A 23,715-nucleotide genomic window follows, 5' to 3' on the forward strand; every position below is an offset into this window, starting at 1 on the left:
ATCATTTCATATGTCAAATTACATATTTATAATAATAAATAAGATATTGAGAAAACTTTATCTAAAAGAGATATGCATTATATTTAATCAGGTATAGAGTCAGGTTCTGGTTCAAAAGTTGTCACATTCGATATTTGGGATCATGTTAGCTTCAAGTCTACGGTTCAAATTCAAAAAATCATTTTCCCAACATTCATGGTCAGATAAGGGACAAACATTATCTGACCTATGTTCACCCCTAGTATCAACAATAATTAATAGTGACAATATTAAAAATAAAATAATTAACTAAAATAGAATTAAAACCTTAAAAATAAGAATTTAGGGAAATAAATAAAATTAACTTCATTTTTGCAAATAAAAAACTTAGTACTTATTATCTATATCTATACTACTTATACTACTTATAAAGCAAAAACATAAAATAACTAACTATTCATGGTGTAATTTATAGTTCCCTATTTTACCCTCATTATTTTCTATGTTCTACCAAAAAACTATATACACAATGTTCCCTTCATTCACATTATTATTTAGTTTTCAAAAATTATCATCTTTATTACTTTTTAACCACATTTTTTGAGAACCTTTTAAAACCTCCCATTTGAATTAATTTAAAAAAAACTGCATGTTAGTTATTTTTTCAAAAACTACTACATTCAAAGAAATTGTTGCATATAAATAATTATATTTGATATTTATAGCATATAAATTATACATTATAAACAATCGAAAAGCGGTTTAACAAGTACGAGAGTGCCAACACGCTAGTTGCCCATAAGGCCAAAACTTCGACACGTAGTTTGGCACCGAAAACCGGATCATGGCTGGGAGGAATTGATCTGAACCGGATTTCTGAACCCGACATCTGAACCGGATAGGTTGGGTTAAAAAGAGAAGAAACAAAACCCAGATTTTCCGATTTGATCCTCACACCCCACTCTCTAGAATCAACGTTTTATACACAGTTTCTAGCACAAATCACAATCATATTTTAACATTTTTTCATTTTCCAATCTCCAATCAAAGTTTAAATTGTTCCAACAACTATGCTTTCGGTGGAACACGTCTGAATTTGTTTGAAAATATATAAAAAAAAAATGAGGAGATTGCTTGGGAGAATTTCTGGGTTGATCACGAATCGAACTATTGTTGGAACGGATAAATCTGGGAACAGATATTTCACCCGAAATGAAGAACTTGATGGTATCAGTAAGTGGGTTTCGATATTCTCAATCCATTTTATTTCTTTTGTTTTTTATATTATTTATATTTTGTTATTATTATTATTAATATTATTCGTAATTGGTACTTCATTTGCATCTTCTTTTGAATATGGTGCAGTTCTTATATACTGGGTTTTATTCTGTATTGAGATTCTCGGTGTTATCTAGCTAGTCTACGCAAAAAAACATGTTTAAACAGTTCAAACTCCATCAACATTAGCGTTTTAAATTGCACGCTGCAACTGTAATTGCGGTCACAATATTGGGGTTTCGGGAGTCTCGACCATGGAATTGCGAATTGCGGCCCATTTTTCTGCAATTGCATTAAACACAATGTAACCACGCTACCATAAGAACAATTTAAAACACTGCTTCATACCTATTTATTCCATTCATATTATTTGAACTCCTGAACTTTCTTAAGGAAATGAAGCTTCTTACTGCTCAAACCAACAGGCTGTTTGGTTAAATACTTAAATGTTATGATTAAATGTTATATTATGCCTGATATTGTTAGTTTGTTTTGTTTTTTGTTGATATGATTATGGACTAAACCCGAGATTTGTGGAGTTGGGCACTAACTGTGCTGTGGCCATAGTTTGTTTTAGGGTAATAACTTTTGGTTGGTATGGAATGCCATTTGGCGAAACTTTGAAAAAGAATGAGATTAACCTGCATTTAAGAAAACAAAAAAAATTGAAGGAAAATTATTAGATTCTTCCTCTATGTTATTTTCTGTTTTTAAGTTGGTACAACAAGTTTTTATTTGAAAAAACTTAATTTTGTTTTAATATCTACTATCTAGTCCTACGAGTTGTTTTTCCTTAGTTTTGTAGCGTAAAACCCATTTTATAATGGCACATTTTCAAAAAAGTAATAGAGGGATTTTGTAGATGTTTTCATTCTAAACTCAATGACACCAAGATTGTGAAGTTTGGTTGATAATTGACAGAGTTGTGAGAAACAACCTGCTGGTTAGGACCAAAGCGAAAGTTAGAGGATGAATTTTTTTTTGAAAAAAAACCTAGAGGACCAAACTAGTAGTTTTTCCAGTGATTTATTAACAGCTAAATTTTGCCACTATTTTCTGGCTGCTAGACCATCCGGCCTTTTATTACTTAAATCGTATGTGGTGCGTGAGTACGAATTTGGAATTTCAAGACTCTGGTTCAGTAGTTCTACTTATGTCTTACAGTTCTTTTGCATTTGATGCGAAATTCATTTTACAAGGTCTATCATTTTTGTGTTCTTTACTAGTGAAAGAGAAACGATGGGTGGTGTTTAAGGGAGAGGAGGATCCTACCTCTATTCCAGGTATATCTTTTTCAAATAGCTATGTTTCACCTGCTAACTTATCGGTATTTTCTTTTATGCTCACATTTTCTATTTAATTGATTATGAAGTGTTCCAATTATTATATCTCTTTAATAAGTTTATTTTCATTTGTCTTTTATTTCTAAAACTTATTGATTTATTCATGAAATTTTGAATTTCTTTTAGAAAATAGGCTATAGTTTTTTACCCTTTTCCCATTCTTGATGAATAGTCATTGTTTCATTATTTTAGTTGAATGGATATGTTGGCTGAACGGGCAACGTAAAAGGGCTCCAACTCCAGAGGTAAATGATATGCATTTTCTTTTTTATATACATACATATATATAGATATATATTGCCAGTACCATAAGGTCATCCACGGACAAAGCTGTTGCTATATCTATAAATTTTGTAATTAAGAGTTGGTTAGATTCCATTGAGTACATAGGACGATTTTCCTTTAAAATTTTGTTTGTCTTCACGAATTGATTTGCAATTACATAATATAGATTGTGTCTCTTCCTGTTTTTTAATAAATAAAGAAGTAACATAAAGGGAAGAGAAAAAGTACAATTGAGCAAGGATGAGGTATTCACAAGAGCTGGGGGAAAATGACAAAATCATAATAATGCAGTTTGCCCAGACCTGTCCTTTAATGAATTGAATATGGTAATAAACTTGAAATATTGTCTTACTGTAATTTCCAAACAATCATGCAGTTTTATTTTTTTAAATACAGGCAGGTTGGTTGAAACTTGAAATTATGTCCAATATGTATCAAATAGTTTTAACATAACATTTTCATAGCACCAATGTCGCCAGGCTAACTTCCTAAGCTTGGGATAAAGGCTTGGTTGTTGTTGTTGTTAACTTCCTAAGCTTATTAATCAAAAAACAAATTAACTTATTCTGCCTTTAATCGCTCTAAAGATGGTGTCCATTGTGACTGAAATTATTTAAGCTTAATGGCATAACCAGATGAACATATAAAGTGGAAAATATTTAACTTAGAGATCTATTTGGTCCAGTGACTATAATATAGATTTTGTTATCACTTTTTAATCATTTGGGCAATTCATTATATTTCAGATGTTTGAAGGGAGTCTAGCTCTGATCAATTGATTGTGATTGCTGGATTACTCCCACCAAACACAAAAAATTGTTCCTGTCATTTACTGTTTTCAGGCTTTCATTTTATTTTTTGTTCGGCGAGTTAAATTAGATTACACAATGAATTGTATCATTTTAGCTACATCTTGCACTTCCTAGTTTCCAGTTAGTTCAGCTTAGGGTATGTTTGGTATTATCTTTAAAAGGGGTGAACTATTAAGGGACTAGCTTTGCATTGAGTTTTTAATCAAAAAATCATCCATGAATTGGTTGCTTTTATTTGTAATCAGATGCCAATCAAACCCTTAGAAATATTTCATGAATGTGTTCTGCAAGCTAACATTTTTATAAAGAAGCATGTGGCGAAGTAATTTATACTATTGCAGTATTGCTTAACAGTACTTCATTCCTCTATAGGAAATGTTGGACTTGGATGCAAGGCGTGAACGTGTTAAACAGAATGTTGCTCGTATGTGTCACTTATGCTTTCTCCATTAACTAATTAATTCGTTTAAATACTCTGCTCTGATTTAGTAATGTAAATTCTCTCGAGTTTTTGTCTTCAACATTATGTATGATATGATAGATCTGAATAAAATGGAGGTGCATTCTTGCCCAAGTTTATTTCTATAGGGAGGAAGACCTTAATACATTTTTTTTTATTTCACTTAGTTCTTAAGAAAGAAGAGGAGGAAAGAAGAGCCAAAGAAGGCAGTACAGGCAAACGTGTCAGCACTGGTCAGATGCTTAACATTTTATAAGTGTTGTAATTGTAACATTCTCCATTACTCACTCTGGATTTATCAACTAACTTACATTTCCATGCAGGAAAAACTAGTGGTCCTGACTTGAAAAGTTTTATTCGGCAAGTTGGTGCTCCCGTACCTACAGAAGGTTGTCATACTGTTTTTTCTTTTTGACAGAGATAGAGGTGTACTTTAAGAAAAGCTATTTGGCTAAACTTAGAATGAAACACATAGTGAAGCATCTCCCTAAAAAAGGACATAGTGAAGCTTCATCTTGACTTAAACCGAGATAAATGTTCCTTCACCCCCCAAAGCAAAACTGCAAGATTAACAACCACTAAGCCTTAATCCCCACTAGGTGGGGGTGGGGTTGGTTACATGGATCAATATGTTTACTTTTGCTTTTGTTCATGCACAGCTAAACAAAGGATTCTTACAAAACATTTATATGCTACTTATCCTTTGCAAAATGTTTCTAACTTGTTCTCACCTCTATAGGTGATGAGACTGTAGATGGCACGATGGGTGGCTTGAGGTGAGTCCTTTGAAATTGATATACAAATATGTTGCTCAAAACTGTGCTCTTTGTGGTATTTACTGTGTTATGGTATTTGGTGTTATTTAGTTTTCACCATTTTCGCATGCCTAATTAATTTATCAGAATTTCACCTCTCAACATTTTACATTCCATGTCCTTAATAGTTCATATATGATCACTGGCCTTCCTCTCAGCTCTAGAGTCTATTCCTTAAGGAAGCTAAACCAAAACACATACAACTGTTATTTTCTTCTTGTGTCTATTTCATTTATCAGAATTTGATGGTATATAAGTTTTCACCATTTTCTTCATATCCTATTACTAAATACTCCTGTTGTAATATTTTGGTTTAGCTTCCTTAAGGAGTACAATCTAGAACGCAGAATAAAGTCACTGATTATATTATGAACTGTTAAGGGTACTCAATGTAAAATGTTCGGCCGCTGCATATCACTAAGGTTTACAATAACAGAAAAGGTAATAGCAGTAGTGGATTAGAAGCGGTTGTGAGTAGTGTGTGACAGAAGTCTGATCAGCACATGGTGAGGGTGCATCATAAAACGATGTGCCATGTGACTGTCAAGGAAGGAAACAAGTTTGGGTAGTGGGAAGAGAATAAAAGGAGAGGGGACGAGAGAAGAAAGGTTTGAAAACTGAGTAGGATTTGAGAATAGGGGAAGGAAGCCCCTCAAAGTCTTGCAGTGTTTCTGTATTCCATTTTCTGTTTTAGCTTTGAGCTGTGCGAGTTTCTGTGCTGTGATTCTTGTAAATGGGGAATTATTTTCCTGTTATGTTCCTTTAATATAACAATAACATTTCTGCATGTGTACCCTGGAAATGGACATTCTTTGGTTGGAACACTTCGGTCTTTTGTGCTGTGGTCTAAAAATCCATTTTCCTTGCCACGTTCTGTTCTGGAGGTTCTTTAAGTTTAAACTGTGTTTTTAATGTCTTCTAATTTCAGTTAATTATTTTCTCCAATTCCAAATGTTATTTTCTGTAGATTCATGATTTTTTTTTGCAAATAAAATAGTTTAGGAGTAACTACTCTAGCTCATTGTAATCTTATTTTTCTGCAGGGATTCACATGAGAAGGAAGCCGAGAAAGCAAAAGAGCCTGAGTAAGTCCATACAAAATTACCTTGTTTGATTCAATGTATATTATGATTGAGCAAAGCTTGTAAGAACCTCTTCCAAGATTGTCAAGATAACCTTTTCCCACTAGGACGAGTCAGTTGAGTGGATTAAGACAACAAAGCCTTAATTTTATTTAAAAGAAACAATGTCTTTGCTTCAACGCAACGATCAGGTTGCTCGCCTTGTAACTTTGAGGTCACGAGTTCAAATCTTAGAAACAATCTATTCACTTGTGGAGATAAGGTTGCATAAATCTACCTACCTAGACCCACTATAGGGAAGCCTCATGCATTAGGCCACCTTTTTTATGACGTCTTTGCTCTATCTAGTCTATAAAACTGAAGGCAAAAACACATTTATGTTAATGTTGCCTTTGCTAGACTAAAAAATTCCTATGTTTTTAACATGCATATGTCATGTCATGTCATACTTTATTAATTGTTCTTGTGGGTAAAATTTTGTTTTCAGGTCTTCAGAGCCAATGGGATCTGGTGCATCTTTTAGACCTGGAACTTGGCAACCTCCATCTTAAATTTTCATTACAACTAAGAGGGCCTTCATGACACCAACATTCCTGTCTTGCCATCATTCTCTGTTTTGCAATGGCATGCATTATGATTGAATCACATGTATGATTAATTTCTTCCTAAAGATTTTAGTAGAATTCTTATGTGTGCAGATTCTACCACAACCAAGTCTTAGTCCCACCAAAAGGGGATAAATCTGCAGATTCTAGCATTTTTTTAATTTCATTTACAAATTTAAAGAATATGATCATCTAGACTACCTGATTGTTTTGTTGTTATGAATTTACAGTGGAGTCTCCTTGCCCTACTGAGTAAACTAGTTTTTTTATCATTTAGTTTTATCAAATAAGTTATCGGCTTCTAACTTTTTAGTTGAGCCATTTTTGTTAAACACAACCTTAGTGTCAGTCTTTGTGACATTCTCTGGACTATTTGACTTTGTTCATGCCAAACACACTAAATTGTATATTTCTATGCAAATATGGTGCATGGAATTAAGTAGTGGTTTAACAAGCATAATTATGAGGGTGAGTTACAATGGGTCAAGCAAAGTTTCACATTCACAACAAAAATGATAGGTTATTATATAAATATGGGATAGAGACTAACAAATTCATTAGTGAGACATAGTTGCTAAATGAATGTAATACCAGTATATTGTGAATGTAAAAATTTATATATCGTCATTATATCATTTATTTGTATTTTTTTTCTTTTTTAAAAGTTAATGGTAATAAAACATGAATAATTGATGCTAAGTTTTTCTCTTCCCTAAATTACATTTTGGTGGCTTGAGTAAAATAAGAATACCATAATGTCACATGGTTTGTTTAATAAAATGGATATAATTATAAACGTCAGATTTAATTTAAATTGATGGATTATTTTTTGTTGTAGTGATAATTTTGGTGTTTGTCAAAGAAACTCAACTCCTATATATAAGGATGACAATGGATGTTTGGGTACTGTACTACTTGGACCTGCCTTGTTGTTTCTTTTTTGGACCCATACCTGCTCTAGACTCATGTTGATACTCATTGGCTCTGCTACTCACATGTCCTTGGGAACCCAATGGATTTGTGGGCATCCATAAATTCAAAAGCATTAAAAATAACTATTTTTTTCTACAATCTCATATGTTATTTAGGTAATCAATAAGAGGAAAAAATTATAAAACATATTTAAAGTTTTAAACAGATTTTAAATTGATTATTTCAACATTATAATGTAAAATAGGTTTAGTAAGAATCATTCAATCAACAAAATATTGGATTATACATATCAATTAATAAAATAATATCACATCACTACTTAACAATATAATATCAATTTTAAACAACATAACAATCACGTTTATCAATTAACAATATAACGTTATGGATTAACAATATATATATATATATATATATATAAAAGAAGGAATAATGGATCTGAGTAATGTGGATCTGGATATCTAATTGTCCGGAATCAGACCCATCCAACATTAAATCTTAAAGTCTCAAGTCTTAATTATTCGCAAGTCTAAAATACGAACCCATATCTAACCTACAACTAATATTGTTTGTGAATACCCACTAGTCTGGGTAGCCATTACCATTCCTACTCCTATATATAATGGAATCATATTTTCTCCTTAAATTGTTTTTTGAGACGAAGCCCCATGTCAAAGTCTCACACGATTGTCCATGAAAAGTTTGTTTACACCCCTCATTAGAACTAATACATTATGTCATGTTTGCAATATTCAAATAAAAAGAGTGAATGGTAGAATCAATCAATTATTTTTTTTAAAAACACTAAAACAATGTCATTTTTAGATGAAAAAAGAAATTATTATTTTTTAATTTATTTATAGTTATATATATTTGTCCTTAATTATTTATGTGGTTTTGTTGTGATTAAAACTTAAACCTTATATTATTTGATAATACTCTTAAGTTACTTGTGACATTTTATTATAGTAAAATCTTCCTTCCTCATGTGATGATCATATTTTTAATTTTGGGTATCAGATTATTAAATAATACTAGCTAATATAATAGATATTTTTAGAAATTTTGAATGTAAATTGATTCAAGCAATATCTATTAATCTAATACATGATTGATCCACGTTTAATAGAACTGATTTTCCAATCTACAAAAATGTCATATGCTTGAACATTTGTAGTACGTTGAGTAAAATTAAGTCCTTCAATACTATACCTAGTTGCTTGATATTCAATGTGATTAATACTATTGTTATTGTACTTCCCTTAAAAATGATTTTTTAAGAATTTAATATCTATATTAAACTTTCGTTTAAAAGAAAGGAAGAAATATTCTGCAACTGTAATTTAGAATTTCAAATTTGGATAACAAAGTTTGAGATCTTCAATGGTGAAGGGGCTCCACGCCCAAAACCTCCCCGCCGATGTGGCACTGGTCGTTGATCACCTGGAGCGCCACTGCATGGCTCCCGATGGATCTCTCATCTCCAAGCCTCTCTTCAATGATCTTCAACTTGTATCCCTCTTTCTCTCTACTTGATTCTCATGTGTTTGTGAAAATTCCCAACAGAACTGGAATAAAAAAAATTCAAACTTTGTGTCACCCATTTTTGTTAAATATCCGAAAAAGTGGTATTCGAGTATTGATTTGTGTGTTAATTTGCAGGCTAGAGAGGAAATGTGCAGGGAAAGATTGCGATACCTGGAAGCCATGGTAAAAGGTTATCTATAGATGAAGGGCTCTTTCTATTGTTCTCAATTTTCATTATCAATTTGCTATCTTTTTAATTTGTAGTTATAAAAAAATGGTATGCTTTCATTCTGATTCATGTTTTTACAGTTTTGTGAACCAAGTTGTGAAAACAATACAAAATTAAAAACATGAACTGAGAAAGAAGATAAGATGATGTTTTTTTTTGCAAAGGGAACATAGTTGGACATGTAAATTAGCTTTTTCTATTTTATCCTTACGAAATCATTCATATTTTCAAATTACATTTTATTCATATTATCTTTCTAAAATTAAATCTATCATTATCACTAATAATAAATTTTATAACTTTTATTTTTCAGCCAAATATGTATTTGATTTTATGTTATGTGGTACTTGGATTTAGGGCCATTTGTTAGGGACTTTCCCCTAAACAAGTGTCTTTTTAATGAAAAATCACTTCTGCCATTTATATGGGTGTTGGGTATCACCAAAAAACTAAATGCATATCTACATAGAAAAAGCTGGAATTCAGCTTTTAGAAGAAGACAAAAACTTTTTTCGAGACTCAGCTTTTTTTAGAATTCTAAACAAGCAGGCACTAGAAACGTATGACTTGAGACTGGATATTGATTTTAGTACTGCTAGGATGGTTAAGTGCAATGTGAGTGTTGGTTTACTTGATATGTATTTATATTTTGTGGGTGCTTTGCAGGCTATATACTCCGAGGCTGTTGCAATGGTGGAAGAGTATCAACAAGCCATTTCTGTGTCTAACCTTGGTGCAATCAGAGACACTGGCGGTCTTTATCCACAGCTAGGATTGAGGAACTCTCCACAGGTATTTAATTCTTACACTTGGAAACTTGATTTGAATTATAAACAAATATAGAAAATGTATGAGATTCAGGGGTTGGACTAGAAAATTGTTTGATGGAGTCAATGTGTCCAACCCTTTGTTTAAGGGAACCAAGCATGGCTATCTTTATATAATTTTTCCTTAAAAAAAGACTTTTGGAGGGGCCACAGCTGTTGATGAAAAAGCTGCTGATTTTATTCATGGAAATTTTTTGTTATGTGATTGGGGTGAACAATGATACTCTTTTCCAAAATGCCTTTGTGGGAATAGCTTGTTATATAAATCACATCCTTTCACTAGAGTCATAAATGATACATTACCTGGAGGACTGTGATAATTGAACAACAGTATATCGAAAGATAGTATGGATTGTCTTTTAGGTATTAGAGGACCGAGAAAGTGAAACCTGTTGAGAACATTATGAAATTATATTATCCCTAAAGAAGAGGTTCTTTCATGTACAATGAGAGATAGGTGCCATAGGTATACACTGAATATCTACAAGCTGAAATCAGAGGATACCAGATCAAATAATAGGTGCCAGTGAGAGAATATCCCCAGTTTCTCTTGACAATTTTGACGTGACTCAATTTATTTCAAACATGTTTGGTTATGGTATGTTGACTAGGTTATTTTCCCTAAATTGGGAGGCATGAGTCTATCCTTCTGCAGTTCTGCTTAAAGAAACTATTCATCATTGTTGTCAGGTTTATGAGACTTTAGAGCATCAAATGGTTGTGGCTGAAGCTGCCCAAAGGTTGAGGCTGCCTCTTATCTCTAAAGATGGTGAAGTTCATACTGAAGATATTGAAAAGTTGAGTATAGTGTCTCGAAGCTCCCTTGACAGTACTAGCCCCACCACCACGATCAACTCAAGCATGAATTCAACTAATTATACCACAATAAACAGCTCAGTTAGTGGGGCTAACTCTTCCCTTGCTTCCATGGATACAGCGGAACCTGGAGTTGGTGGTGTACCTAATCGTTTTCTTGGAATTACACCTGCTTATTTGTGGCAAACTCAACACCATCAAACACCATTATCCGTGGTATATATGTAACAGAATATGAAAGTCAGCTTCTATTTTAGGTTCTATTTTGAAGTGATTAACTTGATTATGTCTTTCATTACTGACTCATAAAACAAAATTTTTAGGATATGGCAGAATATCGTTTGTCTGTCTCACGTGAGGTAGAGTCTCGCTTAAATGTGAAATGTGACAAGTTGACTGATGCCTTTGTGTTGGATGATAATGGTAAGCATGAACTCCATATTTCTAATTTGGTATGGGGATGTGATGGTGAATTGGTGTTTACTGTATCATTTTTTTCTAGCTGGTTCCTTGTTTCTTGATTCAGATTCTTCATCATCTGGAATTCAAAGTTCAAGTTCTCGGCTTCCTGAGAGGTTTGAGCTTATTCTAGAAGCCTAATATTTTAATTGTTAGACAACTTATTCACTTGTCACATAAAAAATCTTCAAATATTTTTTCTTTGAATAAAGGAATAAGCAATTAAGCATATACTCTTGGAGCATGCAATTTGGGACTTCTAGACTTCTACCTGAGAAGTGTGTTTAATTATGACCTAATAAGTACTACCCAGTTTCAATCTTTTGTCCCAACCGTTGAGACATATTAGTTTCTTTATGGATAATCAATCTAATTTAATGGTCCACAAAATCATGTCTAGAATTTTGTGGAAGTTCTTGGATGAGGTCAGATCTCTATTCATACATTTTGGACAAGTGTATTGTTGAACATAGCCAATGCAACTGATATGACTAATAGGCTCAAAATGCTTTAATTCTGGTTATCTGAGTAACAAGGATGAAAAATTTAGTTTCTTTAGTTTCTCAAGATAGAGTGTTTTATCTTTTTAAAAATAATCTCATTTTCTTTTGGCTTCTAGGAGATGACCTAGCTTATCCCTGTTACTTTTGTCACATGCTAACCACAAATGTTTGAGCTGTGAATTGTCTTCTTATTATGAAGTGAACAGCATAGCAGTAGTGTGTTCATTAAATGCTTCAGCACTTGTAATTTACATATTGGATGGATGTCTATAAGTTAAAGTTTCTTACTCTCCATGTGTGTTCTTTTACCAGGGTGAAGTTGTTGATCGAGGAGATTGAAAGAGAAGAAACAGCACTACGGGATGAACTTTATTCTGCTGATAGGAAATTTGCTGAATATTATAATGTATGTGCATAGGCATTTAGTAAAAATTTCTTGCAGACACAAACCTATTCTGAAACTACCATTTTGATTCCGTTTTTCTTGGGTGAATATCCACATTGGATGTGTGTGTATGTGTGATAGAGAGAGATTTTGTTTGTGTTTGTCGTGATTACATGTTCACAAATCACAATGGCATGTAGAATATGTAGATACTGAATACAATTATTTGCAATTAGGTCTTGGAGCAGATACTTGGAGTCCTTATTAAACTTGTTAAAGATTTGAAGTTGGAGCATCAACATAAATATGTGAGCATTTGTTATTTAATAATAATAAATTCCATTATTTTTATAGCTACGGGTTTATCTTGACTTACCTCATTGTATTTGTAGGATGAGCTGCAAAAGACATGGCTATGTAAAAGGTGTGAGACCATGAGTGCAAAATTGAGGTTCGTTTGTTATCTGCTGCCTTTATCATTTCATTGTTATTAAAAAGTGATATGTTTTTAGGTGTTTTGAACTTTGAAATAATATGACATGATAAAAGGAAAACAGAAACACAGAAGTGATTCTTCTGGTGAAAGGACAGGTTTCCCTTTCCTTTTTCCTATGTTCTATTATTCTCCTTTCTTTTTCCTGAGTGGTAAATGAAGAGGGTTATGTTCAATATGCAACTTTGAGCCATGATTCTTGAAATAATTCATCCGAAATTAAGATTAAAGGAATTCTATTTAACTCCTATGATTTTTTCTTTCAAATTGCACTTCCCTAAAAACTCTTCATATATTGAATTTAAATAAATATTATACCTTTATCTTGATGAAGAGGGAAGTGAAATGTGATTATCTTTGGCTGCAATGATTGTCAGAGTACATTTCCAGATATTGGCTGATTTATCTTGTACATACTATTTAATTTCTACTATATTAGATCCATTTCTTAGTTTACATGCTCTTATTTTCCCATGGCATGTCAGGGTTCTGGAACATGTCCTGCTACTCGAAACTTACACTAAAGACTCCATACCCGCTCTTCATAAGATAAGGTAACTATAAATGATGAAACCTAGTAATTTTTTGAGCAATTCCTTTTGTGATATTAATTAACTTTTCTTCCTTTATCTCTTAGGAAGTATCTTGTTGAGGCTACTGAAGAAGCGTCTATTGCATATAATAAAGCGGTATGCCCCCTATGTCCCCCAGTACATGTTTGAGCACTTGGGTAATTTAGTGGCCATTGATTGTAGTTCTGTGGTTTCTTGCAATGAATTTGGATCTTCTTCACAATATGTCATCCTTGTGCATAACTCATAGCTGGCCTTTCATTATGCCTTCAAGAAAATAGATTGAAATCTGTTCAGTGAGGCCATTTTCTTTAGGACTTTCCACCTTCATAGATATTGATGGGCATGGCTTTTAATTAGCTCATAATAGCATGCCTGTTCAAAATATGAGAAAATAAAGAAGTCTTATCCCTATTAATGAATGAGATTTAGTAGATGAGGCTTAAATCTGTATTTCCCCCCCTTCAGATTCTAAGATATGTGCCTCATCTTTAAGGGTGGGCTATTGGCACATTAAATTGCATATCCACACTCCTTACTAAGTTACTAGCCAAAAAATATTTTTTTGCTTTCTATTTTACGAAATTATGATTGGTTAATAAGGATTAAGCATTTGAATGTACCAATTTCCTCATCCTAAGTTTGGAGTATAGTCAGTTGTATATACATGATAATGGATCTTTTAATAGTGATTCTCAATATTATTTTCAATGGAATCAAGAATTCAAATTGAGAATTAATTGAGGTATGTCCAGAATATGTATAACTGGTATTTTCTTTCAACTCCGGCTTAGAATTCTGATTATCCTACACATATCTACCCCAACTTCTTCCATAATTCCCCTTTTCCGCCGAACCCTAAATTTACAGTAATTCCTTGGCTGCATCAACATCCATTTCTGTTTTAGCTGAAGGATACAAATGTTAGATTATTTTCTTGTACGTGATCAATGAAAATGAAAAAAGAATTATATTATCATTTAATATATATTGCCATGTCATTTGGAATATTTGATGCACACAATAATTACCTCAAAAGTCACATAATTGATTCACATAATTACCTCAGGGAAGGTCGATATAATTACAATTACCTCACAAGAAAGGTAAGTTTAATTATGTCAAACCAGGGAGATCAGTGTGATTTCCCACTATTATTATTATTATTATTATTATTATTATTATAATATATGAATTAATATTATTTTGTTATCTAATAAATTTATATATTTATATTTTTAATCATTATTTAATTATTTTATAATTCTGCATCTCTATATATATGGAGAGAAGAACTACTTTTACATCATTTTAAACCCATAATTTTATCAAACATGTATAGTAGATTTCAACTTCTAGCTTTTCATCTTCCAGCTAGCTTTTCGGTTATTGGTGCCAAATGTGAAACAATTGTGAATACTATCATCTGCATCTTAGAAGTACATGTTATCTGGTGTAGAAGAGTAATAAGATTGCAGTGAATGTTGTGGAAGTTGAATTTTGAGAGTCTGTGCCGTAGCATAAATATCTAATCCAATACTTAGGATAAGATTTAGTTTCTGCCCTAAGTTTAAAATGATATCAGAATGTGTGTTTTGGTCACATAATTTTACTACTGGTATCTTTATGATTGCTTTTTCTTCGTTGTTGTGATCATTCATCAAGTATTTTAGTTATATTTTGGCAATTCTCTCAGGTAACTCGACTGCGTGAGTACCAGGGTGTGGATCCTCACTTTGACAACATTGCAAGGCAGTATCATGACATAGTAAAGGTGATATTATATATCATTGTTGAGAATGCTGCTTAATGTAACAAAGATGAAAATCTTGTGTTAGATGAATAGAAACACTAGATAAGATAGAATTAGGAATGAATGTGTTAGAAAGAAAGTTGGGGTAGCTCCTATTGTACGAAAGAGGGTAGAATCGTGCCTTTATGCCTTAGATGATATGGGCATGTGTAGAGGAGACCATTAGAAGTCTAGTAAGAAGGATAGACCAAGTGGAGGTTAATTCAATTTTTAGAGGCAAAGGGAATCAAGAAAAATCATAGACAAAACAATTAGGAAAGATCTAGAGATCAATGTTATGCTAATAGACATGATTTGAGATATAATATTATAATGTTGTTCGATCCATATATTCAACTTAACCTAGTCTCACTAGCTCATATTTTGATATATACCTAGAGAATAAAACTTAATCACTATGTTTCTGTTAGGGATCACACTTTTGATAAAAAAAATGTCAAAAATAAATATAATCCCACAGGAGATATCCTTTTGAATTTGTTACATTGTTGTTGTGCAGAAATTCGAGAATATGCAATGGACAATCCATCAAGTTGAAATGGATCTGAAACGTTTGCCAGATAACCCCAGCACATAAGAGTGCTCTTTGATTTGTCCCCTTAACACGGTTTGATTTGTTATATATAAATGGTATGAAGAATCATCTTTTTTGGTTCTTTTTCTAACTCTGCATTGGACATGTCTCTAATGATTTAAGGTTGTTGTTTAATCTTTCACACTTTGCATGTTCAAATATTTGGACTAGTGTTTATTTTAGTTTCCTGCAATATTGAATTAGAGGCAATGTTTACAAATAACAAGGCTAAAATAATTCATGACTTAGTTGCTGGAATACTATCTTCGTGAAGACATTGGAAAAATAATCTTTTGGAATTTGTTTTCTTCCTATTTATAGGATCATTTTCAAAGTTCTATCTACTAGGAATGAATTTATTAGCAATATGTTCTTATCTACATGAGCAATTTGAGTAAAAAGAGAAAGTAATTTAGTTTCATTAACGAATTAGAATTTTTGTAAATTACCTATAACTTTTGAAGATGTTTGTACATTTTTTATTTGTATGAAATTATCCAAAATGATATTATAAAATAGACGAGGGATTTCATTTTCATGTTTGGAATATTTGGTTGATATAGAACATTTTATGGAATGTGATTCATTTGTAAAAAATTCTGTTCATTATTCATCACAAATTTTGATTCCAATAATTTTGTTTTTGCTTTTTTTTTTCAAATCTTGTAACAAGCACGAGATATTTAGAATATTAAGACAATTTTTTATATGAAACACTACGTAGGAATCAATTTTGATTGGCATGCCATTCTCTCATATCTATTTTGTGGAGACATACAAAATTGAAATGTGCCTAAGAATAACAATATTATATGTTCTTTTTAAATTTAAACTTGAATTTCGTTTCACACCAATCTTGGTTGTCTTCAGACAATATTGGGATGAGTTACGTGGTTGACATGAGGATGACGTCCGTCAATGCCTCAAGGAACTCAGTGTTGACGTTAGTGTGATGTCATGACAGAAAATTTTATTTTCTATCCGTATTCATGACATTGATAGATTTATTAATGAGAAAAAAATGTATACTTATAAAAAACTTTTATATTATTATTGTAAATGTTCACTATTTTTATTTAACCATTATTGATTCAAATAAAAGTAATATAAATAATAGTGAATGACACTGACCGTATATAAATATTTGATTAAATTACACTCACATGATTTGAGTTTTAGTAAAATTACAAAAACCATGTCTCCATATTTTATCCTTACACACACCATCCTGTAAATTATACGGACTATTTTTGTAAGATATAAATGTAATCTTTTAAACAAAAAATGTACAATAAATATAATTAAGTTAAACAAAATATTGTATATTGTATAGACAAGTTCAAATAGTATAAAAGTCACTCTTTATTATTTTAGTTCATTATAAAATATCTTAATAATTCTTAGAAAATGAGTTTAATATTTTTTGTAATGAAACAATAATAATGAAAACAAATTGTCTGCTATGCTATTATATCATACAATATTTTGTTTAACTTAATTATACCCATTACATGTTTTTTGTTTAAAATATTATACTGATATCTTATATTGAGGTAATTAGTGTAATGTATATCCAAAATTAAGGGTAGTTTATATAAGAACAAAATATGAAGGAGCTAAAGAATATAATTTCTCTAAATCTTTATATCATTAGTGCATGAATATTAAACTCTACTCTCACACGTTAATATGTCATTTTCAAATGAACTTATTAATGCTTGTTATCACATTTAGGGAAAAAAATTGATAATAATAACTAACATTCTTATTCATTACTTGAAAAATCAATTATTATATTTAAATTTTATTTTAAAAATAACAAACGCCCTTATCTTATTAAAAAAATTATTTTATTGGGAAAGTACTCAGCTACCGCTATAAAATCTTAAAAATTATTATTGTTACTTTTGCTTTATAAAATAAAATCACAAAAAATAATTAAGTCCTTAATTTTTTTTATCTTTTAATTTGAGGTGTACAAAATTAAGTATTGAAACTGAATTTGAAATATATCGAATTTGTAAGTTGAATTTAGCGCAGAATACAATGCAACTATGCAAGTAGAGAGCAGCAGCTATAAAGTGTGTTCTGGATTGTTCTGAACATATAAGGACGGTCCACGTGTAGATACCAGTTAATCTAAACCGTTAAAAAAGAAGTGGCTCTTAGCACTTGGCATTTTCAACACGCTGCCCCACCGCCTCTCCTATATTATAAATACATCAACTTCATCAATTTCTCTCATCAAACCTCTCCTGCTCTCACCTTTATCTTTCTTCAGGTATCTATTCGTTCTGTTTTGTTACTCCATCATCACTGTCAATTAAGTTTCTTTGTATTCTCATCCATTATTATTTATAGTACATAGTGACCGATAGTGTATTCACATAAGAAATAATATAAATAATATACTCTAGTCCCATTACACTTAAGATCATATTCTTATTTTCGTATTCTAAATTTGTCTTGTTTTTTATTCTGGATCGGTGTTGCAGTTCCTTTTTGCTGTCAGTGTTGCTAAGTTTCTTCAAGCAAGTGTACATGGTTGAATTGGAAATTCAGATTCCCACCCCTTTTGATCCATTTGCCGAGGCTAAAGAATCAGATGCCCCTGGTGCCAATTCATATGTGCACATTCGAATTCAGCAAAGAAATGGTAAGAAAAGCCTAACTACAGTGCAAGGGCTGAAGAAAGAGTTTAGCTACGAAAAGATTCTCAAGGACCTTAAGAAAGTGTTTTGTTGCAATGGTAATGTTGTGCAAGACAAGGAATTGGGTAAGATAATTCAGCTACAAGGTGATCAACGCAAGAATGTTTCTCAGTTTCTGATTCAAGCTGGTCTTGTGAGGAAGGATCAGATCAAGATTCATGGGTTTTAGAAGGAATAATTGGTGTGTTATGTTATGTTTGTGCTAAATAAGTTGAAGTTTGGTTTGTTTTTGTTGTGTTTCAAGTTTGATGAGTGGTATTGAAATAAGTTTTGGTTTGCTCATTTTTATTTGATGGATGTTGTTTATGTAATGCCTGATTATTTGGAGTTAATGATGATGCCTTTGGAGATTTCTGATCTAAATATTTCACCTTCAAAACATGACCTATACTGGGTGACTTATCAAAACGGGTAAAAACCATATCAATATGTAAAAAGAGAGAACAATAGCAAAAGGGGTGTCAAATAACACATCTCTTCCTTTATGTTATTCTGATAATATAACAATGTGTTAATTTTTTATATCAACATTATATAAAATTTACATTCTTTTTTTTGTTTAGTGTTAGCAGAATCTTTCAACTTTTGAGAGAGCATATCACTTACCCTTTGAGTAAGAATTTAAACTACCACACTATTAAGGATCTTAAACATTCATATCACAATACAAACAAGTCATATCACAATACAAATAAGTCATATGACAGACTACATTATGCCTTAAAATAGATGCATCCCAATCAGGGTGGTTTTGTTCGTCCTCCTCATATCTACCTAATGTCAATCTAGTATATATGTTTTTTAAATAGGGCTTGAAATATTATGTTTTACCTATCTTAAACATAGAAAAAAGAAGGTTAGCAAGTTACTCTGAACAAAACTAAAAATATATATTTTACCCAAAACAAAATTAAAAAATATATAAATCCACTTCATTCAAAATAAACAATATACAAATATATCTATCCTAATAAACAATCACACAAATGAACAATATAAAATATAGATGTAATATATAATTAAGAATATATATAATGCATAATTTACATAAAAATACAAAAAAAAAATAGTTCATATGCATATATATTTATAAAATAGAAGTATATACATAATATAAAAAATAGTATTTTTTACATATGATATCAAATGCATATAAAATAAATAGAAATTTTTTCTCACATTTGTTAAAATGTGGTAAGAGTCATGAAAAGAAAGCTTTTGATGAATCAAGAAGTGTATAAAAGAAAGCTTAAATAAGATTAAAGAAAGAAGAATGAGAAACAAAGATTGATAATATTCTCATGGAATGAATTGAATTGGTTTAATAAGAAGTGAGTCATTATGACTTATTTATACAAGAGAAAAGAATGAAAAGAAAGCTTGTAAAACAAGTAACTAACATAAACCTAACTTGCTAATTCCTCACTTTCTAACCAACTATCATCTTTCAAAATAACCTATCATATATCTTTATATCCCCCTCAAGCTGGTGGGTGAAACTTTTTACTCTCCAGCTTGGAATTGATTTGAAGCTTGATTTGAAGTAATAACAACGCTTAACCATCCATGACAGAAACTATATCATCAAACGTTTAATCATCCATAGCAGAAACTATATCTTTGTCTAACCACTATGGATAGAAGCTACACATCCATTGTTTAACCATCCATGACAGAAGTTATATCTGAACTTAACCATCACGGACAGAAACGAACCAACCATTGATGATAAAATAGAGAGAACGGATCAGAATCTTGATCCTAATGAGATACTTCTATGATGAATAAGAAAGAGGTGTAAATGATGAAGAATAAGAATATAATGTAATCTTGTATAGGATAAATTGGTCATGGTACTCCATTCTTGAAGAGCTTGAGGATATCAAGAAGCTAGCTTATGCACTTGAAAAGAATTCTTGACCAAAAACAAACTCCTTTGATCTAAATTTGAAGGTTGATGAATAAGTTGATAATGAAGAATTTAGGGCCATGTGTTGAAAAAAAACATTGGATGCTGAAGAACAATGCTGGAGCAATCAAAGAAATCAAGATAGTCTTGCCACATGCAGCATTGTCATCTATTAGAAGCAAGATAACACTAATGAAGGTCAATGAAATGAAAAAGAAAGCACCACCATATTCTTGATTGTTGAAGTTTTCCATGAAATCCTTCATGGAACCATAAGCGAAAGCAATCAAAAGATAATTATGCTCTAATATCATGTTAAAATGTGGTAAGAGCCATGAAAAGAAAGCTTCTTGATGAATCAAGAAGTTATAAAATAAAGCTTAAAGAAAGAAGAATGAGAAACAAAGATTAATAATATTCTCATTTATACAAGAGAAAAGAATGAAAAGAAAGCTTGTAAAGCAAGTAACTAACATAAACCTAACTTGCTAATTCCTCACTTTCTAACCAACTATCATCTTCCAAAATAACTTATCATATATATTTAATAACATTTAACAAAATACACATATTTTTACATATTTGAAGTTTAATACTTTATCTAAAAAAATGTCTGTAAGTCGTCCATTTTGCATATTGGATATGTCCGCATGCGAATATGATATGTTAGATGGACATTTTAGGGTCGATGGACGCATTTTTCATGCATTGCCCTTATAATAAATGTGGGCAGGCGGACCGTATAGGCTTTACCTGAATTACCAACTATACATAGAACTTATATGTGATATGAATATTATAGCAGAGGTGAGTAGGAAAAATACATACTCATGAATACAACTCCTGAAGAATATAAACCTATTATAAAAGTCTAAACATTTCAGCTAAATTAAAATACTATAATATAATTAGATTCTCTGACCTAGTTTAGGGTTTACAGAAAGCCTAATTTTGATCTTTTTTATGAAAGAACATGGTCCGACTTGGTTTCTTATAGGTTGTAATATGTGATGATGGTATGCCATATTTCCATTCTTATCACTTGCTAGAAGATTAGTATTTACTATTTTGCACTAAAACACCCTGTAGTTAAAGCACTAATAAGAACAATTTTGTTTGTTTGTTAAACTAGCAGAGAAAGCGAGTGTTAAAATATGATATAATTCAAGTCTTGGCAATCAAGTTGATTAGTTGTTAAATGTAGAATAAGAAAAGAGGAACTTGCCATAATTAGTTAGTTTTTGAAATTCAGTTATGGTTGTTAACCAAGCTATAGCAATAAAAGGAAAGTGTGTGAATTCCTTGTGCAATGTAATTTTCAATCAATAACACTACTCATACTCTCTATACATTGTCTTCTTCTCCTCTCAATCTTCTTCTTTCCCAACAAACTTGGTATCACGATCTTGAAAGGTTCCAGGTATCTATCAGGTGTGAGTGTGCGTAAACACCTAAAACAGTTGCTAAACCAAAAGAAGCAGGTACAACTGAAGAATTCACTGCGTGTGAATCAGCTAGCTGGAAGGAGATTATGGAACAAAACCTGAGGGAGGAAGCAGAGAAAACCCGAAAGAAGTGAGCAGATAATTGAAGACAACGATGGTGGGAAATGGTATAAATCTACCATCCATGGGACTTCCTATTCTCACAGAAAAGAACTGGGATAGATGGAGAACACAGATGAAAGTTTTGTTCAGTTTTCAAGAGATAAGTGAGGTAGTTGAAGATGGTTCTCATGCACCAGGCCCTGATGCAACAGAAGCGCAGAGAGCTATGCACAAAGAAACCAAGAAAAGGGATAACAAAGCACTATTTCTGATCCATCAATGCGTAGTGATGTCCACTTTGAGAAAATTCAAAACGCTACCACTGCTAAAGAAGCCTGGGATATCTTGATTTGAAGCCATGAAGGTGGAGACAAGATCAAAAAGGTAAAATTACAAACTCTTATAAGGCAATATGAATTATTAAACATGGAAGAGAATGATAAAATTGGTGAATACTTCACCAAGATGCTAACATTACAAACCAAATGAAAGGGTATGGAGAATCTATCACATATCTCATGATAATTGAAAAAATAATGAGATCTCTACCTCAGGAATTTGACTTCATTGTGGTAGCAATAGAAGAATCCAAAGACATCACCATAATGAAGATAGAGGAACTACAAAGTTCACTTGAGGCTCATGAAATGAGATTGCTTGATAGATGTCCAAGAAAGAGAACAAAACAAGCTTTGAACGCAAGCCACTTCAAAGAGGAAGACAAGAAGAAAAATAAGAAATGGGAAGGCAGACAGGTGCATAATAGAAGGTGGCCACAAAATTCAGAAAGAAGCAAATCCACTCATGATTGGCTTGAATCTTCTGACATAAGAGGAAAGCCAAGAATGAATCAAACACAAAAAAGATTTGATAAGAGGAAGGTAGAGTGCTTCAATTGCCACAAATTAGGACACTATTCCTATGAATGTCTATCTGATAAGGCAAAACAGATGAAGAAGCATATGTTGTGCAAGAAGAATCAGACTGAGAACCTCTGAACCTGATGGTGACCACCTCTGCAGAGAACTCACTCAATGAATCATGGTACCTAGATTCAGGTTGCTCCAATCATATGACAAGGCATAAAGAATGGCTGGTAGATTTTGATCCATCAAAGAAAAGCAGGGTGAAATTTGCTGATGATAGCTCACTAGAAGTATAAGGAGTAGGAAATATGGTGATCACAAGACAGAATGGAGTAAAAGCCATAATCTCAAATGTACTTCTTGTGCCAAAAATGAAGTATAATCTACTGAGTATAGGACAACTAGTGGAGAAGGGATTCAGTGTGGTGATGAAGGATGGACTACTTGTACTCTCTAACCAAGAAAACAAACCAATACTCAAGAGCAAACTGACCAAGAACAGAACATTCCAAGTAAACATACAAGCTGTTGAAGTTCAATGCTTGGCATAAATGGAAATTAGTGATGAAAGTTGGTTGTGGCACTCAAGATTTGGCCACTTGAACTTTAAAAGCCTACATCAACTAGGATCAAGACAAATGGTCAAAGGAATTCCTATCACAAGTCTACCAGAAAAGGCCTGTGAGGTTTGCTTGATTGGCAAGCAAACCAGAAGCTCATTCAAGTCAAAGGTAAACATGAGATCAAAACATGTGCTAGAAGTAGTTCATTCTGATGTGTATGGTCCTTTTGAAACATCCTCTTTTGCAGGAAACAAGTACTTCATAATCTTTGTAAATGAATATAGCAGAATGATCTGGTTAGATGTACTAAAAGCTAAGAGTGATGCATT

The 23,715-nt window shown here is 31.9% G+C and overlaps 3 protein-coding genes across 5 annotated transcripts; all 3 read left to right on the top strand.

The window, feature by feature from the left end:
• Window positions 949-6,930, top strand: LOC109334601 (mimitin, mitochondrial). 2 transcript variants are annotated; one of them, XM_019570455.1, is made up of 9 exons: window positions 949-1,216; window positions 2,484-2,540; window positions 2,793-2,845; window positions 4,070-4,121; window positions 4,325-4,390; window positions 4,481-4,546; window positions 4,897-4,933; window positions 6,016-6,057; window positions 6,542-6,930. In XM_019570455.1, exons 1-9 carry the CDS (start codon window positions 1,192-1,194, stop codon window positions 6,603-6,605), a joined length of 462 nt encoding a protein of 153 aa, XP_019426000.1. In that variant the 5' UTR covers window positions 949-1,191; the 3' UTR covers window positions 6,606-6,930. The 2 variants fall into 2 exon arrangements, with proteins under 2 accessions (XP_019426000.1, XP_019425999.1); XM_019570454.1 differs by having other exon boundaries at window positions 951-1,212.
• On the top strand, window positions 8,908-15,972 carry LOC109334600 (AUGMIN subunit 4-like). 2 transcript variants are annotated; one of them, XM_019570452.1, is made up of 13 exons: window positions 8,908-9,104; window positions 9,255-9,302; window positions 10,015-10,140; window positions 10,866-11,207; window positions 11,315-11,414; window positions 11,494-11,566; window positions 12,266-12,359; window positions 12,575-12,646; window positions 12,731-12,789; window positions 13,317-13,385; window positions 13,469-13,520; window positions 15,100-15,177; window positions 15,716-15,972. In XM_019570452.1, the coding sequence occupies exons 1-13, from the start codon at window positions 8,976-8,978 to the stop codon at window positions 15,791-15,793; spliced, it is 1,320 nt and encodes a 439-aa protein (XP_019425997.1). In that variant the 5' UTR covers window positions 8,908-8,975; the 3' UTR covers window positions 15,794-15,972. The 2 variants fall into 2 exon arrangements, with proteins under 2 accessions (XP_019425997.1, XP_019425998.1); XM_019570453.1 differs by having other exon boundaries at window positions 8,909-9,104; window positions 11,518-11,566.
• LOC109334455 (protein translation factor SUI1 homolog) lies at window positions 18,013-18,853 on the top strand. The gene is made up of 2 exons (XM_019570248.1): window positions 18,013-18,071; window positions 18,286-18,853. The coding sequence occupies exon 2, from the start codon at window positions 18,332-18,334 to the stop codon at window positions 18,668-18,670; it is 339 nt and encodes a 112-aa protein (XP_019425793.1). The 5' UTR covers window positions 18,013-18,071; window positions 18,286-18,331; the 3' UTR covers window positions 18,671-18,853.

This window comes from Lupinus angustifolius, chromosome LG19, assembly GCF_001865875.1.
Source record: "Lupinus angustifolius cultivar Tanjil chromosome LG19, LupAngTanjil_v1.0, whole genome shotgun sequence".
Classification (NCBI taxonomy): Eukaryota; Viridiplantae; Streptophyta; class Magnoliopsida; order Fabales; family Fabaceae; genus Lupinus; species Lupinus angustifolius.

Bases quoted from the DNA above. Each gene is read 5' to 3' on its own strand.
- LOC109334601 (XM_019570454.1), top strand. From the start codon at position 1,101: ATGAGGAGATTGCTTGGGAGAATTTCTGGGTTGATCACGAATCGAACT. The intron at 4,547-4,896 runs GTTGTCATACTG...TCACCTCTATAG, and splicing joins TGCTCCCGTACCTACAGAAG to GTGATGAGACTGTAGATGGC. The intron at 4,934-6,015 runs GTGAGTCCTTTG...ATTTTTCTGCAG, and splicing joins GGCACGATGGGTGGCTTGAG to GGATTCACATGAGAAGGAAG.
- LOC109334600 (XM_019570452.1), top strand. From the start codon at position 8,976: ATGGTGAAGGGGCTCCACGCCCAAAACCTCCCCGCCGATGTGGCACTG. The intron at 9,105-9,254 runs GTATCCCTCTTT...GTTAATTTGCAG, and splicing joins TCTTCAATGATCTTCAACTT to GCTAGAGAGGAAATGTGCAG. The intron at 12,647-12,730 runs GTGAGCATTTGT...TTGTATTTGTAG, and splicing joins TGGAGCATCAACATAAATAT to GATGAGCTGCAAAAGACATG.
- LOC109334455 (XM_019570248.1), top strand. From the start codon at position 18,332: ATGGTTGAATTGGAAATTCAGATTCCCACCCCTTTTGATCCATTTGCC.